This window comes from Branchiostoma floridae, chromosome 15 (assembly GCF_000003815.2).
Source record: "Branchiostoma floridae strain S238N-H82 chromosome 15, Bfl_VNyyK, whole genome shotgun sequence".
Classification (NCBI taxonomy): domain Eukaryota; kingdom Metazoa; phylum Chordata; class Leptocardii; order Amphioxiformes; family Branchiostomatidae; genus Branchiostoma; species Branchiostoma floridae.
Genome location: NC_049993.1, coordinates 12,049,698 through 12,067,484, shown reverse-complemented (window position 1 = coordinate 12,067,484; position 17,787 = coordinate 12,049,698). Strand labels below are relative to the sequence as shown.

Genomic DNA, 17,787 nt, shown 5'->3' with positions numbered 1-17,787 from the left:
AACTTCTGCAAGTTGTGTACAATATAACCTCGAGAGCCGGAGGAGCCATTTCATGGGCTCTGGGCTGAAAGAACAATAGGTTTAGAAGATAGTTTGTTATATCATCTTCTGAAATGATACAACCTAACTCTTTGGAACAGCAATGACTTCGTGGTGTCGTTTTTGGCGAGTGAGAGTTTGGACCGGTCATGATTCAAGAGTTGCCTTCTGTGCTACTGAATTTGCACATGTGGAATGAATAATTTGAAAATACTCTAAGGCAGCTTTTGTTAAACAGGAACACAGAATGAAAGTGACGCAAAAGTTTGACATAATGGATTGCGGTTTTAAGGTAAGAGACAGTAATGTAAACAGGATCCTGCATTTGCAATAAGAGAGGACTCAGAGAGTTGTACTTGTGGTTTATTAAACTACATGAACAACGAAAATTAGACATTCCAATAACAACAGCCAATCAACTATACCAAATTTGGCTATTGTTCTTCTTAAGCAGTTGTAGTGATGTGGTAGAAGGATTCGTAGGACGAGCCTGACAGGGACCGCAACGAGAACGCTCATTCTATGGCCCTATGGCCATTATATCATTACATACATAAAAGTGTCTTACATGAAATATATTTAATGTTGTTTGAAAAAAGTTAGCATCCATGTAAAGAACGCCGGCCAAATTCTTCTTCATGAATTATGATGATTTCCCAGAGTGTTCACTTTTCATCAGACTTAATCACCAGTTTCTGTGACATAGCAAAATATGTTTATGAAAATAATTTTATAAACACTAAATCCGTTATTCATCGTTGTTCATGTTCATCGTTGGTAGGCTACATTGTTTTAGAAGACCGTTTGATAATCTAAATGCTACACTCATACAGACTTCTTGTCTCCCTGGCAGACTGCCCTTCAAACGGCTCCCCCGGCGTTCATGCAAGTAACTCACAAAACTTACATCATTTGGAAAGGAAAGTTTAATATATTGAAAGACAAACCAACAAAACCCCAAACCGTTGCATTTGTTCAACGTCTTCTTGTGTCACGGAACAGGTTAGAAATTGGGATGTGGTGGCCTTCCGGAAGTCCAGGACACTCAACCACTTCTATTGACAAAATGTGAGGAAAACATATCATTTGTGACCCAACATGCAGTTGTTTTGTTTGTCAAATGTCTTCAATATTGTTGTTCTTGGTTTTAGACGGTCACTTTCAGAAAATAAGGTGAAATAAACCGTAGAAATTCTAACCCCTTTGCGAGCCTTTCACAATTTCCCCATTCCCGAAAAGACCAAAATTTGGCAATTTGACGGTCGTCTTAGCCACTTTCCAGGACGCGACCGGGAGCGGTACTGCAGCTTGGGCTCTCATAGGGTTTGTAGTCCCGATTTGTAAATGGGAAAATAAACGAGACATTAGGTTTGAAGCCGGTGAATACTTTCTCAGACATATCCAGACACATTCACGTATCTATGGATTTTTTCTAACACAGATTGACATGAGATGGATTGATTTTTAGGCGTTGTGCGAGGAGCCCTTGTAACGCCGTGGCCGTCCGTCGAAGCGCCACCTACATTCATGTACACATCACGTATTGTACGTAATGAGTATCTTAATGATATCTGTTGGCGTCCGCTTGAATGTTCTTCATATTATGGACATTTCATCAGCTGTTCGTCTGTTTATTTGCAGCCAGGGACTATCAGAGAGGCACATCCGCCATACCGAAAACCTTATGCTCTTACACCCCAACATCTGCTTGGAGACCTTGGAGACCGATTTCCAGTCACAACTTTTTATCTTTTGCCTAACCGTTCATCCATCCGCTTGTACAATAAACATCTGATCATCAGACCACAAGATGATATAGGAACATGCGTATACGTGAAAGATACAGGTACTGACTTAACATCTGGACCCGTTTACCAAAGAACATCGCTTGCATTCAGGGCTGTATAAGACCTTACCTGTTACCTCTATCCCAAAAAGTCGCCAAGTCGGGCCAAAAGTTTCAAGGAAAAAGAAGATTTTATAGGATTTTAAGTCACACCCAAATTCCCATTTTGTGCCTTCTACTGCGCAACACAACTGTGACGTCAGCCTTTCAAATACATGTAACAGTTACGTGACCTTTTTAGACAGAAGAAAAGAAGTCGAATATGAATAGCTTGTTTCGTTTATTATTCTTATGACGGAATGTTCTCGGCTAGACACATGCAATAACCAAAATACAAATACTTCCTTGAGACATGAACAACATATTAACAGTCAGTCAGTATTTCATTCCCTCTTTATATTATAAACTGCATGCATAAAGATCCAATGTAATACATTTCATAGTAGAAAACTTTTATAATAGACACAAATTACCAATCTCTATTTGCATACATCCAACGTTTACCCTCTGATAAACATTCAGTGCTGCAAAACATGTGAAAACGTTTTCCAGTTTATGGAAATGATATACTTAATCAACTTACTACGTTTATGAAATACCATCATTCATAACTACACAGAACATATCTAACAAACACATAACAAGACGACCATAACTTAATACGATAAGTAGCCATGCTTCTCTGGAACGTTTAGAATAAACATTCTGTATCAGAACAAATAACGTATAATAAATTTTAGTTATACTCAGGGAAAGCAGCAGGCATCTTCTAAACACTGGCATGCGGCAGTTAGGATTTTTGTTGTAAAGCGCTGATTAAACGTATTAACACATACAGCATTGTCTTGGGACAAGAGACACGTCTAATGATAAATTAGAGACGTACAAATTCAACATAATGGTATCATAGCTTGATTAAAGTTCTGTGTAAGAGTCCTTCCTGGTGTGAGTAGATCAGATAAACCTGTCCGGATATGCAGCTTGTAGTGTCAAGTACAAACTTAGTGTTTTAGCCATATTTGTTCTTTTATCTCCACTAAAACAGAAAGGCGAGGAGAAGTTGAATTTATCCAGCAATAGTCTCATTTTGTATCTGTTAACTGTATCTTTTCAACATGTCTTGCGCGACCTGTACTTAGCCCTGTGTGGCAAAAATGTGCCATTATAAAGGTCTTCATTCATAAGGTGATTTACCGCGTATGCAAAACAAATAAACAAACGTTTCAGTTCCCCTCGTATTTGACCTGCTCGTCCGTGTACACCACAGGCCCGTCCCCGGTGTACTGTCGGCCCGTCCTCCCACCGTCACCGACAAGCGGCTCGTACACGCCCCGCCCGTCTCGGCCCTGCCGACGCCGACACGACAACACCCGAACGATTACGGAAACTACCGACACCAACACCACCACGAGGAAGACTGCCCCGACTGTAACGCCGAAGATCTCGATGCCAGACAAAGGCTGATTGGACGGGATTCCTTCAGGGAAAAAAGGAAAACAAAAGCAACAATATTGTTAGAATTTTCACGAGTATATCTGGGCTGCATTGCATCTTAGATCCTATTGAGATAAAAGAGTGGTACAACAAAGAGGAAGTTCAACAGGGCAGAAAGAACGAAAGGAAAAGAAAAGTACATGTATTGTTTTCAAAAAGTAGACACATTTTATGATTACTATTATGTGAACTATTAATAATGATCACTATGCTCTCCTGAAGGACGAAAGAGGGAAAGAAAAGAACGAAAGAAGATAAAAGAACGAAGGAAAGAAAGAAAGAAGGAAAGAAAGAGAATGAAAGATGTAAACTAATAAAGAAAAGGTACTTACTTCGAGGTAAGACGTCGTAGGCATATCCCAAGTCTTCAGACAGTTGGAAGACATCAGCGTTGCGAATCACAGGCATGAAGGGCACCATGGTGTTGTTCAGGTTGTGGCCGATAGGGGCGCCCTCCTCCGGGTATCCGGTCAGCGACGAGCTGTTTTGCAGGCGTAACCAGGCATCAAAGATTGCGTCGCTGTAGAAAAGACACAAATTAGACTTGATAACCATTAATTGGCCAATTACAATTTGGCGGGGTGAGGTAATTGTTATGAATCAAATTTATATTGGTCACTTTGGACTGACCTCTCGGTCATTCGTTATTTGACATAATTGGTCGCCGATGCGCGTGTACGTGTCCCGGGCGATTCGTGGAAAGGGATGTATGCAGGGAGGCGAGTAGTCTGTCCAAGGCCCAGTCGGTTTCAACAAAGGCCCATTAAAAACACTTATATACTGCGAGCCTGTGAAAGAGTAAATTACTTCTCACGGCACTGTGAATAACTTCTCGCTGATACATGAATTGGTCTTCTGAAAGACTATTGCCTTTATAAGCTTTGTTGAAACCGACTGCAGGACAAGACAATTCCTTGATCTACCGCATATGATCCGAACATATCAGGCACTGAATGTATGCCAGTAGGCGAGTAGTCTGCCCACAGCCCAGTCGGTTTCACCAAAGGCCCATTAAAAACATTTATACTGTGAGCCTGTGAAAGTGTGAATTACTCCTCGCGGCACTGTGAATAACTTCTCGCGAATAACTTCTCTATTGCCTTGTTGAAACCGACTGCAGGACAAGACAATTCCTTGGTCTACCGCCTATGATCCCAACATACTACTAGTAGTATCAAGCACTGTTGTGTGTGTGTGTTTGGGGGGGGGGGGGGGGGGGGTTGAGGGGCAAAAAAAGTAAAATCAATGTATCAATCAAAGTGGTAAGACATGTCTACAGTTGGTGAAAAATCGAGTGAGAAAAAAAAAAGAGTGAGAAAGGAAAGCGCTCTAGCTCGGGTTTGAACACGGGTAAAAAAAACCTATTCCTAACACCCTAGCCACTATGCCGCGAAACATCACAGTTTTGTGATGGAACGCACTATTACATGTAAATTTAAATGGCGACGACCGATTTCAAATGGCGACGACCGTTTGCGAGACGGAAATTAGAACCGATGGATCACTCCAGTTTCGGGAAGAAACGTCCAGAAAAGCGACAAAATACAAGATTTCTACACACACACAGTAAGACACACGTTCGAAACTATTTATGGTAAGTTCTTCAAATGTCGGCTGAACAGAAGTTGCGGGATTTCTGATCACTAACTGTACCCGTATCAAGTTCACTTTTAAAGGCGCGTATGTAGCTGATAGAAAAACGCCTTCGCCTTCGAGGTGTCGCCAAAAATAGTCAGGAGAATATTACCAACCTGTAAGAGTGAAGAAGCACAAAGATGGGGTCGTTAGCAGACGCGTGCGTGATTCCCCCAGTCCCGTTGAGAAACAGGTGTGCGAGGTTGTGTAGACTGCGGATGCCGGGGTGGTACTGTCCCTGTGGGTTGCTGTACCCCTCCAGACTGTTCCTGAAACTCCCCCCGGCGATTCTGGTCCAGTTGAAGCGGTCGTATTCAGGAAGGTCGAGGCAGCGGCCTAGAAAATGTTTACAAATTCTTGTCAGAACATGCACTTGAAGAACAGCCTAGCACTAACCAATGGTGTGCAGCATTGCATTTCACAGAAATTAAGGACGATGTTCCGAGTGACCTTATTGGCTAAAGGTGTACACGTACTTATGTAATTTTGTTGCAAAATGAAGTTTTGAATCCAGATTTAGATATTGCCAAAAATCTAACTTTCACAACCTCATTTCAACCCTACTTTCATATTTTGTTTGAGTGTCAATTTCTTCAGATTGTACATCACGCAACAGAAAAGACTGTGAGATACTATCTATTAAAGCAACTTTCTAGTGAGATGAAAGTCGAACTTTTCTTACCGACGTCTTCGGGTCGAGGCAGTACCCTGACGGCCGGACGGTCCACGTTCCCGCCGGGGTTGCGGAAGATCGGCCCCTCGTCCGTCCCGTTACACAGCGTCACCAGCCGGTTGTAGTCGTCCAGACTCATACAGACGGACTGCCAGCGGGAGAAGGGCGAGCCGGGACTCAGGGCGGTCGGGTTCAGGGGGTGGCGGGCTCCCATCATGTCGTCTGTGCACACGTCACACTCCGTACCTAGGACACAAACCCAAAATTGTCGTTAGATGGTCAAGGTGACGCTTATCTCTGATCCTTCTAGTTTTCTGTCTAACTAAACGATTGTTTGGGAGTCTTTCGAAAAGGTATGAGGATAGACACATTCACGCACCTCCTACCGCCCAGTCCCAGTAGTGCAGCGCGAAGGTCTCATCTCCCAACATCTTCTGCATCTCCCGCTCCAGCCACAACAGGTGCATCCGGTGCCAGGTGTTGTAGGCCGGACCTGTCAGGAGAAAACAGGTTCCAACTGGTTTGAACAAGGTTCCGACAATTTTCCGACCCTGGCTCCTTTCCTTACAGTTGCCGTCAGTGATCGAGAAAGAGAAGTAACGAAAACTCTCCCTTCACATTTTGTCTTCAGTTGTAGATATTCATTTATTTAAAATATATCAAGATATAAAACAAGATATGAAGTTAACATGAGAAGCAATGCCTTTAAAACGCCTATATGTCTTAGAGTGTTAAGAACTTAAGAATGTAGACATACGAATTCCAAGGAGGTTATATAGGACAAAATCTAGATCTATTGGTACCTTCATGTGCGAAGTCTATAGCCTTAAACGGCTGACCGGGTCCCAGGAGTGTGTCCCTCACGGCGTAGTAGTGCATCCACACAAACAGGTTATAGATCGTCACGTTCGCCTGAAAAAAAAAAGAAGAACAATGTCATCATTAACGTAGTCTAAAAACTCAGAGATAAGCGCCACCTTGACGTCGACCTTCTAACAACAGTTTTGGGTAGACGATATGATGGGGGCCCGCCATTACCCAAGACAAGAAGAGAGTTACTCCATATGTATATGTACTCAAGACACGTCCCGACACTGTTTCTGTATACCTAGGCCAATACGTGTATGCATCCAAGCAGAAAAGGAACCTGTTAAGGACTCAAGAACGTAAACATGCACGAGATTTAAAGTCACTATGTCACGTTCCAATAGTGTATGGAAAGAATATAGAAGCTGAGTGCACTAGTATGCACTAGATGTCGTCTGACGCATCATAATGCATTCTTCGTCTCACTTTGTATGTTGTGTTTTCTTTCAATAATGCAGAGCGTAGAATCTACATTTATTGTTACAGTGTTACATTAATGTGAAGCCAGTTGTCTTTACTTTATGCTTTACTTTGCCTTACATTGTATCCGTTAAATTGTTGTGCCATAAACTTTGACTTAACTTGACTAGAAAAAGTTAGGTTAAGTTTACCAAATTGCATGTTGTTTTCCCCGGGGAAATCAACAAATTAATTGCCTTATTCCGAATGGCTGTACCGAAAGAATCTCTATGGAATGTTTATGCCCCTAGGCGTGGATTCCTTAATCCCCATTTAACACTAATACGTGTAATCAAAAGATAGCTGCGAGTCCCCACTCTCCTATACAAAATGCAAAACCTGATATTTTTGTCGTCGAAGCTGCGTTTTCTCTCTCTTTGTTAAACTCTTGGAGTCCGGCCAGCACATGATATGACAATAAGGCAGAAAATATTCCTCACCACTTGCGGCTCCGTGCCGTTTGGTCCCAGCAAACCGAGCCAGTGTTCCTTACAGATGATGTAGTCAGGATGGACGGTTCTCTTGGCCTGGTCCAAGGCGTCCACGAACCGCCGTCTTTCCTCCACCGTACAGTTCTTAATGTTCTTCCGTAAGACTGGCGGGGCCGGCTGGTCACAGCTCTCTCCCGCCCAGCCGTACCGACACTCGCCGCAGTTGTAGCCCCAGAAGTTGCCCTCACACACACAGGTCCGGTTGAAGAACTTGTTGGGCCATCGTTCTCGGTCGTCCACGTTGGTGAAGGGATATTCGGGGTTGTGGGGGATGTCGGGGACGGTCAGGTCCTGACAGGAGCCCCGGCTGGCGGTCTGTCCGCACACGCCGAGGTTCTGACCGTCCGGAGAGACCAACTCCGGGCAGCACTCTTTGGACAGGATCCCGTCTACAGTCATACAGGCACGCGGGAACTGCCCAGACACAGACGAAATAGCTGCAAATACTACCGCTGATACATACAACATCAACATTTCACAATGCTCACGGATGCCTCCTCTCTGGAAAGTTAGAATTCTCCTCTGGTGTCTGTGAACTGGTTTAGTTCACGATCGACTACGCGTTGTCTGTCCCCTCATCCGGGTCTTCGGAACCACCCAACCGCAGTAAAGCAAACACTTTGGGTTCATACAGGTTATCGGTACCACGTGATAAACATACTGAGCCAACGTTGATCCATGATTTTCAAAGATGTACAATCAAGAAGAAGATTTTACGAAGAAGTCTTTAGATATCATTGCCTGTTCAGGACGAAACGTCTTGAGGTATACATATACTAGTATCACAAAGAAAATAAATTTTGTCACTTTCTAACATGAACGAAAGGCGGGGAACTGACAATCCTGTGGAGAAAATGACCATGTAAATCTCTTTACATGACACTGTGTGGTTACATAATTATAAGGCTATGATATCATAATTACACGGCCGAATTATCACATGACTGTCATGTGATATTGCCCTAGGCTGAAAGATGCACCCTACCGTGATTTAAGTACACCCTGTGACAAACAGCATCACATTCCAAAATATAACCTCTGTATTGTCTTGTCCTGTCTTGTCTTGTCTTGCGAATCTTCTGTAGACAACATTTCTCAGGATGTTACATTATATACGAAACACGTGCCGAGATACTGTGTACTAAGACAAGTAAAGACACTCGAAAAGGGCGTGGTAAATTTCTTTTCTACAATCTACTTTCTATCTATGGCATATTTAGATTTCCGACGCCAGAGGCGTATTTGCAGTTATCGTAAGACAAATCTTGAATTTTTTGCATAATTGCGTACTTATATACATTGTCTTTGCTATCTGCTGACATGGAGAGCAAAGTGACAATATGTTTAGCGCTGTTGGAGAATTATTACTTTACATGTCAGGAAAATTAAACGTTGCTTGAACCGTTAAAATGTCTTTCTATCTACAAAGAATGAAGTCTCGTGGGCATACTAAACTCATTGTGCTTTTTGAGAAAAAGTGTTTGAGTGAACACAAAAGTGTTTGCGTAAATACTGCAGCTAGTGACCTTGTGTTTTTGGCACTGTTCATCCAGTCACAGGAGAGTCACGGGATGTGTGTCTTGCCTGGATGACTGCACATTGTGAGTCCCTCTTTGTGTGTTTCTTGTCTTGTCTTAACACACAATGATGTGACCCCGCCGTGAGGTCACAAACATTACACTACACTTAGGACATAATATCAGAAGTTTATTTGCAAGTTCGTGCCCGAGGGCTAATGGCAAGTACATGGTATACACATAGTGACAATGGACAGTCATGAACAATATTCTACTCTAATACTAGTGTTGGCTATTTCTAAACAGGTTGGGTTTGACTTCTTTTTTGGAAGCAGAGGGAGACGAAAAGCCCCACCTTTTCTAAAATTAATAATGTATAATGTATGTCATTAAATATACAAAAACTGCAGATTTTTATTGCCTCAAACTGAAATTCAAGTTGGCTTTCTGCAAACTTGAATGATCGAACATTGCCTGGCGTTCATCGAGACTTTAAAATACTGTCCTGAACATTTCTCTTGCTTCGTTTTTATGTGACGTCACCTGGATACATACTCAGGTAAGAACGTGTTCTTTGGTAGGTGTGGCAAGTCGTTCTATGTAATACATAACCAGTTGCTGTGGCGCCCTTGTAGTGTTACGGCTACGCTATATGGCGGTCATACCGGCCATGCCGGTCTATGCAGATACAGATACAATGTCCTGCTCAGTGATTTGTCCACTGGCAGGTGAGTCGGGGGTGTGTCCCATATGATGACCCCTCGTCGGACCATCCGGTCACTCAGAACACCTGTACTCCACAGGAGGTCGCATCTCCTCCGATCCTGGGCTATAAAACATCATTTGGGCAGAAGGTTTTAATCTGACATCGTGTGCGTAAATCTAAACTGACAATGTGTACTTTAGTCGTGTCGATAATGACTTTGGTGGCCGTTCTTCAGTCTTCCCCCGCAGTCTTCGGGCAGTTCCCGCGTGCTTGTATGACTGTAGACGGGATCCTGTCCAAAGAGTGCTGCCCGGAGTTGATCTCTCCGGACGGCCAGAACCTCGGCGTGTGCGGACAGACCGCCAGCCGGGGCTCCTGTCAGGACCTGACCGTCCCCGACATCCCCCACAACCCCGAATATCCCTTCACCAACGTGGACGACCGAGAACGATGGCCCAACAAGTTCTTCAACCGGACCTGTGTGTGTGAGGGCAACTTCTGGGGCTACAACTGCGGCGAGTGTCGGTACGGCTGGGCGGGAGAGAGCTGTGACCAGCCGGCCCCGCCAGTCTTACGGAAGAACATTAAGAACTGTACGGTGGAGGAAAGACGGCGGTTCGTGGACGCCTTGGACCAGGCCAAGAGAACCGTCCATCCTGACTACATCATCTGTAAGGAACACTGGCTTGGTTTGCTGGGACCAAACGGCACGGAGCCGCAAGTGGTGAGGAATATTTTCTGCCTTATAACCATGTGATACTAGTATCATGTGCTGTCCGGCCTCCAATTTCTATCCAAGAGTTTGTAGCAAATGAAATATGCGTGAACTAACCACCGAGCAACAAATAAGATCATTGAGTGCAAGAAACCACACACAGTTTTCGAGATGCGTATAAGTATGTGACAATTGCAACTTTTGTACAATGTATAACCAAAATGTAAAACAGGGCAGGGCCCCGATAACTTAAGCCCCGGTCACAAAGCGCGTACGATTCCTTGCGATTCCTTCCGATGCGCAGGATAATCGCAGTGCGACGTAAGTCGGAAGAAAATCGGAAGCAATGGTTTAAGTATATAAAGCGGTGGTCACAAAGCGCGTAGTGGATCGTACGATGAGGTCATAAGAGCGTGCCTGTGTCAATCGCAGTGAATCATAGTAAATCGGGGAGCGTCGTATGGCGAAAAATAGAGCTGAAATGGATTTTGAACATGTTCAAAATTTCGCTATCGTCGTAAGGTTTTATTTGCCCCCATAGCAGAGTTCATTACGGCAATTTTTGTCTACTGATGAGGTTATAGATTTATGATTTTTTAGTATGTTGTGATGGTTTCAGTTTTACCTGATATTGTCGATATTGACGAAAAGGGGAAATATATCAGTCGCAACTGCCACAGTCGCAACCAGAGAACAGCGCGTCACGCACAGGTGATGCAGACAATAGTTTGATCGCTTCATGCACGTGAGTTGATAATTAGATCAAATCTCAGCTCTCGTCGGTCTTGGCACTCTTGGGTCAGTTTACCATAATCGTAATAACCATGGGGACAACTCGAACATAAAGGCAGGCTCTATGAGTCGGAAATATATATGATATAATGCTTATCATTTGATTTTTGTATGATGGCATCTTTTTGTTGATAGCATATCATGATACGATCTTCGAAAGAGCCTGACACGTAGAGCCGGCAAGCAGGCCGAGATAACCATACCAGTACTCACGCTTGATTTGAACTTTTGCTTGTAATATTGTTGTCATGGTCTTTTTTTAATTTATTTTTACAGTTAAAGATATTATAGGAAGGTATTTAACAGCTACGTCCAAATGTTTGTTGGTTAAAGAAGCACAAAAGCGGTCAGACGGCTATACAGAAGAGACACAAGTGAAAAATCGTGCGACGCTGGAAAAATTTTGAACACCATCCGATGCGTTGCGATGGCTTGAAATGCTTACGATTTTGTTGCGATGTACTGCGCTCATCGTACGATATGCGGAATAGTCCATCGCAAGGAATCGTACGCGCTTTGTGACCGGGGCTTTAGATTTCAATACTAAACATTCTTATTGATATTTCACTATAGTGTGTCTAAATCATTGTTTTATATCCTAAGACAAATTTGACCGTATAACGGATGAAAGGTTGAAACTCTCTTAACTCGGACGCGGGGAAGACACAATTGCCTGGGGCGGGGCATGATTGTCTTGTGATGTCAATTAAGGAAGATAATTGCTGTCACGAGTGCGGCCTACATACAGTAACAAAACAAGAACAGAAGATGGGGACAGACACTATTTTAAGGATGTGTGAAAAAGAATTTGTTTGTTTGAACCTTTGTTCATGAAAGCTCATACCGACCTGCAGACACTTTTATTGCGCACATGAGGGAATTGGCAAGCGGAAGGGTCAGACAAAGTATTTAACAGAAATTTAGTTTACATCATTTAAAGTCCTAATATTATGAGTCTTAAAAGTCTATACACACAATTTTTACATTCTAGGACTTTCTGTTTCGTGTCACCATTCCGTACATTTTGTGGTTTAGAATTTTCTGCTGACGTTTCTTTTTGACGAACTTCCTACAACCCGTCATAGTTTGTCTATAACTTGACCTCTTTTAGCTCCGTGAAGGAAGTACATGTAATTGTTTCTATCTGTGTTTGTTTGAAAGTTGACATGTCGTTATTTACTGAGATTCCGACGATGCATGGCGATTTTGGATACCGTGGCCATATTTCCAGGTATAAATGCAGAATTATAGACTGACGCCCCCATCTTAGAAGTAGTGTGGCACAGGTCATTAAAATGATAGTATACCTGTACATGTTGGTGGCCAAATGGTAGTATAACACGACACAAGATCTCACTGCCTGACATTAATTAGCTACTCTCCAAGCAGAGGTTAGGTCACTGTATTTATTACTGCCTGGTGTTATGTAATAAACAACTACCTAGACTTAAATGGAAACATGTTTTAAAGAAATTGTCATTCCTAGGTAAAAGAGGGTACCAAAAGTTTTGGCAAAACCCTAGCCCGCACGACACACCTCAATCATTGCACGGAGGTTTGTGCCATACGGACTCTTGTTGGAAATGTAAAGAGTAAAGGACTCGTGGGACACTATCCATTTAAACTTAGTAAAGAAAGTCGGCACTATTTCATGCTTGTATCATTCACACTCTCTTCTATATTTTAGGGCAACGTGACGATCTATAACCTGTTTGTGTGGATGCACTACTACGCCGTGAGGGACACACTCCTGGGACCCGGTCAGCCGTTTAAGGCTATAGACTTCGCACACGAAGGTACCGATACATCACAATTTTGTTCGTATTTGTACATGTATAATTTTGACATAGGCATTCTCTTCTCATGTTAACTTCATATTTTGTTTTATATCTACAACTGAAGATGGAATATGAAGGGAGTGTTATTTACTTGTCTTTCTCAAAAACTGACGGCAACTGTAAGAAAAGAAGCCAGCGTCGGAAAATTGTGGGAACCTTGTTCAAACCAGTTGGAACCTGTTCTCTCCTGACAGGTCCGGCCTACAACACCTGGCACCGGATGCACCTGTTGTGGCTGGAGCGGGAGATACAGAAGATGCTGGGAGATGAGACCTTCGCGCTGCACTACTGGGACTGGGCGGTAGGAGGTGCGTGAATGTATCTATCCTCATTCTCTTCGCCAATGGCGATAGAGTATGTTTTTGTCGACTTGGGTCTGTATGTAGGTCAACAGCATATAACTCGAGAAATTGTGGATGGAACTTTGTGATTTTTGGTAGGTGTGTAGCGGTTGTCGAAAGGAATGCCAAGTTCGAAAACGGTTTACCTGGCGTTTTCCTACGGTACTGCAGCGAGCTTGGTATGTTTTTTGCAGTTTGTTTTGGGCAGCATAAGTCAAAATCTAGCTGGGCGATTTTCAAGAAACTTGGTAGGTGTGTAGCGGTTTTGGAGAGGAAGGTCAAGTGCGAAAATGGTTTACCTGGCTCTTACCTACGGCGCTGTAGCGGGATTTGTATGTAAGTGCGTTTGTCTGTAAGCAAGATAACTCGAGAACCCTTGAATGGATCCTGATGATATTTGGTAGGTGGGTGGGGGTCAAGAAAACGAAGGTCAAGTTCGATAATGGGCCCCCTAGTGACTGCCTAAGGTACTGCAGCAAAACTTTTATTTTTGACACTTCGTGTTTTGGATATGCTGTGGTCATGATTTTTGAGTGGTAGATAGCCCTTGGGGCAGAGAGTAAGTGCTGTGAGTTTGGACCCCCTAGCGGCTTTTTGGGAACTGCAGGCACCGATTTCCTTTCAAACTTTGAACGAGAATAACTCGAGAACGTGTTGACGGATCATCAGGATTTTTTGGTATGTAGATAGAATGAGTACTTAAAATAATAATCTAAATGGAAAGATGCATTTAATTGTAATCAGTGGCCAATTAACAGAAATAAACTGTTTTGTATATACATGTATCTCACTTGACCTATATCTATGGACACATCTGTTTGACAGATGTTTTTGCTGGAGGAAACACTGACAAGCCGTGAGCTGGACACTGAAAAGCTTGAAATTCTGATTGACCAGGGGTGCTATCAGGTCATCTTGTACAATCAGGTCTTGTTTTGGTAGCATTTGTGGGGTTTGGGGGTAGGTACTATTTAGTAATAATCACCAGGTGTATTTTGCCAGCCAGTAGGTACCCATTATGAGTAATGAGGCTGATTAACGTGGTCGAGGCACCTCCTCGAGCACGGGACCCCCGTTTTACGTCCCTCCCGGAAGACGATTTCGTGGAAAGCTTCGTGAGGCTACAGCAATCCGGACGTCCTTGGTTGGTCTCCCATCCAAGCACTGTCCGGACCGTCGCGTTGCTTAACTTCCGAGATCGAGGGATCGGGTGTACCAACGCGCCACGCGGCCGTAGCAATACATGAATAAGACCTTAAAGTCTTAAATAAAGGCATGATTTAGTAATACATGAATAAGACCTTAAAGTCTTGAATAAAGGCATGATTATTTGGCGAAGAGATGGGTTCGTTGAACTCTAGTATTAGTTATTACCTTTCTGAAAGTCTCCCAAGCAATCGTTTAGTTAGACAGAAAACTACAAGGATCAGAGATTAGCCTTACGTTTGACCACTGTACTGAGGAGACCATCTAACGACAATTTTGGGTTTGCTTCCTAGGTTCGGAGTGCGACGTGTGCACAGACGACATGATGGGAGCCCGCCACCCCCTGAACCCGACCGCCCTGAGTCCCGGCTCGCCCTTCTCCCGCTGGCAGTCCGTCTGTATGAGTCTGGACGACTACAACCGGCTGGTGACGCTGTGTAACGGGACGGACGAGGGGCCGATCTTCCGGAACCCCGGCGGGAACGTGGACCGTCCGGCCGTCAGGGTCCTCCCCAGGGGAAGAGATGTCGGTAGGTCTAATCTCCAAACAGATGTAGGGTCCCATCATAGTTCACTTGAGGAATCCATTCTCCAAGCAGATGCAGTGTTTGGCTCCATGCTTTACGCTTGTTGTTATGACTGTTGATATCCGTTGTAAATCTTATAGGGTGTCTTTTGCTTGTAGCCTTCTGTATATTGGAGGGCCAGAAAGGGGATTACAAGCTGGAGATACCAAACAAGAGTCACTCCGACCACACTGTTCTTGGAGTTAACAACGACTTTCGCTTGTTCAAATGTCGTCATATATCGCACACCCTTGCATATGGGATACATATTATTCAGGAATTACCTTCTTTGGCTGTTCAGGACGCTGTCTCGACCTCCCTCTGTACGACAACGCGAACTGGACGGAAACTGCCGAGCGGAGTTTCCGGAACACCTTGGAAGGGTTCGACCATCCCGACGGAGAGTACGACCCGAGCATCCGCAGTCTGCACAACCTGGCGCACCTGTTTCTCAACGGCACGGCCTCCATCACGCATGCGTCAGCTAACGACCCCATCTTCGCCCTACTGCATTCTTACAGGTACAATTCATGTTTAAAATCTGAAATGAGATTCGAATCATTATATCAATGTATTGGCTTAAACCTAAGATCACTAATCAACTGTAGGTGGAATACCAGTGGTTAAAGCTATACTTTGCGATAAACTATGCCGTGATTTGATTTAAGAAAAATGATACTAGTAAATGATTCTGTTCCAGTGACGCCATCTTTGATGCATGGCTTCTTCTGCAAAACACGTCGTCATTGGTCAACTATCCGGAGGAGGGCGCCCCTATCGGTCACAACCTGAACAACACCATGGTTCCGTTCTTCCCCGTGGTGCGCAACGCTGACGTCTTCCAGTTCTCACAAGACATCGGTTACGCTTTTGACGCACTGCCTGAAAGTAAGTTTGATTGCTTCCTTGCTTCATTCTCTCATTCCTTCCATTTTTCCTTCATTCCTTCCTCCTACCCTTCCCTCTTCCTTCATTTTTCTTTGATCGTTCGTTCGTTCCTTTCTCTCATTCCTTCCTTCCTTCCTAACTTCTTTTCTTCCCCTTTCCTTTTTCTTTCCTTCCTACCTTCGTTCCTTCCCTCTTCCTTCTTTTTTCCTTCCTTCGTTCATTCCTTCCCTCTTACGTCCTTCTTTACTTCACACCTCTTTCCTTTCCTCTTCCTTCCTTTTCCTTTGTTCACTCGTTCCTTCCTTTCCTCTTTCTTCTTTAATGTTCCTTTATACGTTCGTTCGTTTCTTCCTTCCTTTTCCTTTGTTCGTTCCTTCGTGAATTTCTTTTTACCATGCCTAATCTTCGTTTCTCTTCATTTCTTTTCCTGGATACATTAAAGTCAACTGCTGTTTTTGCTATTTTAGGTGTGCCAGAAGATTCATCTCAACTCACCAGCTTCGAAATCTTCGCGATGGGAGTCGGAGCCTTCATGGGGTGTGTCGTGTCCGTCCTGGTCGCCTTCGGGATTGCTCGGAGGCTGTCGGCAAAACGTCGGGGAGGACCCGACGGCAAGGGCGTGTACCAACCACTCCTTAAGGAGGAAGACGACAAGGGCCGACGTTACACGGTGGAAACTGCAGTAACATTCACAGATAACGAAGTGATATGTAAAGTGGACAAGGAGTAGATATTAAAAACAAGAATACATCAACCAAGGCAACTTCCTTGCATCAACACACACGTTATTGAAACAGAGAAACGAGAAGGACTGACTGTATTCAAGGAGCTTTTATCATACATAAAAGCTCCTTGCTGTATTATAATCTTTATAAGATTTTAGGGCATTCAAGGTGTGCAATCACGGAGGTGGATATTAGATTTTGTATCAAGGCTTAATATTGTATGTTCTATTTCGCATCATGTTGACATAGAGTAAACAGAGAAATGATTGATATGAATGCATTTAATATGTACAACCCGGATGAAAAAGCTAAGTTGATTCAACATAAAGCAGACTCCTACGCTTGAACGGTTCCTTTAAAAATATTGTTTTTCCTCACCTTGTTAATGAAAGATAAGTGTATATACTAGTATAGGATAAATAGGTGTATTTATTGGTTACCATTCTCGTTTGGCATTATACAGTTATTTTACTTCATCACACCATGGACAATACAAGAATTACGCAGCAACATATAGATAAGAAACAAAATGCCAGCATAAGTTCACAGCATTTCCAGACAGGACTGTAAACATACGCATCGATGAGCAAAATGGTAGAAAAATAAACATGACGTATGAATATGAATTTGTAGCCATATGGAGCTAACGAAGTGAAAAATAAACGCTGTACATCATACTCAATTTTGAAATGTTGGGAAGCTTTTTTCATTCTTTCTACGAGTGACTACACCTGAAAGTAGGCAAGAAAGACAAAAGGAGGAAGAACTAAAGAGGGCAGAATGAAAACAGAGCTAGCAGGCCATGTCATTCTTGTTTCTGGTTGGTCGGAAACGAGTCGTTGACCGTGGCTCAGAACACAAAACAAGCCGTGAAATTGAGGTCGCTGTGGAATGTCATGTGACTTTTGTGTCAACAATAAAGAACTATGTAATCTTACGGCAACATGCCGAGAAACAAGTACATGGTATTGGCTTCTAATTCTCCAGTG

At 43.4% G+C, this 17,787-nt stretch overlaps 2 protein-coding genes across 2 annotated transcripts; one reads left to right on the top strand and one right to left on the bottom strand.

Annotated features, from left to right (window-relative positions):
• Positions 1-2,934: 2,934 nt before the first annotated feature.
• On the bottom strand, positions 2,935-8,119 carry LOC118431963 (L-dopachrome tautomerase-like). Its single transcript, XM_035843417.1, has 7 exons — positions 7,454-8,119; positions 6,491-6,599; positions 6,067-6,180; positions 5,697-5,933; positions 5,131-5,350; positions 3,712-3,899; positions 2,935-3,362 (listed from the first exon to the last, which is right to left on the bottom strand). Exons 1-7 carry the CDS (start codon positions 7,976-7,978, stop codon positions 3,109-3,111), a joined length of 1,647 nt encoding a protein of 548 aa, XP_035699310.1. The 5' UTR covers positions 7,979-8,119; the 3' UTR covers positions 2,935-3,108.
• Positions 8,120-9,651: 1,532 nt separating this feature from the next.
• LOC118431962 (L-dopachrome tautomerase-like) lies at positions 9,652-17,480 on the top strand. The gene is made up of 7 exons (XM_035843415.1): positions 9,652-10,451; positions 12,922-13,030; positions 13,267-13,380; positions 14,913-15,149; positions 15,487-15,706; positions 15,886-16,073; positions 16,541-17,480. Exons 1-7 carry the CDS (start codon positions 9,915-9,917, stop codon positions 16,801-16,803), a joined length of 1,668 nt encoding a protein of 555 aa, XP_035699308.1. The 5' UTR covers positions 9,652-9,914; the 3' UTR covers positions 16,804-17,480.
• The last annotated feature ends 307 nt before the right edge of the window (positions 17,481-17,787 follow it).

What these genes read in the sequence shown, in the direction of transcription:
- LOC118431963 (XM_035843417.1), bottom strand. Translation starts at nt 7,978, where the DNA reads ATGTTGATGTTGTATGTATCAGCGGTAGTATTTGCAGCTATTTCGTCT. An exon ending in CTGGGACTGGGCGGTAGGAG is followed by an intron (nt 5,934 to 6,066) that starts GTGCGTGAATGT and finishes TTTGTGTCCTAG; the next exon opens with GTACGGAGTGTGACGTGTGC. An exon ending in GCCTCGACCCGAAGACGTCG is followed by an intron (nt 5,351 to 5,696) that starts GTAAGAAAAGTT and finishes AACATTTTCTAG; the next exon opens with GCCGCTGCCTCGACCTTCCT.
- LOC118431962 (XM_035843415.1), top strand. Translation starts at nt 9,915, where the DNA reads ATGTGTACTTTAGTCGTGTCGATAATGACTTTGGTGGCCGTTCTTCAG. An exon ending in CCCCAGGGGAAGAGATGTCG is followed by an intron (nt 15,150 to 15,486) that starts GTAGGTCTAATC and finishes TTGGCTGTTCAG; the next exon opens with GACGCTGTCTCGACCTCCCT. An exon ending in TTTTGACGCACTGCCTGAAA is followed by an intron (nt 16,074 to 16,540) that starts GTAAGTTTGATT and finishes TTGCTATTTTAG; the next exon opens with GTGTGCCAGAAGATTCATCT.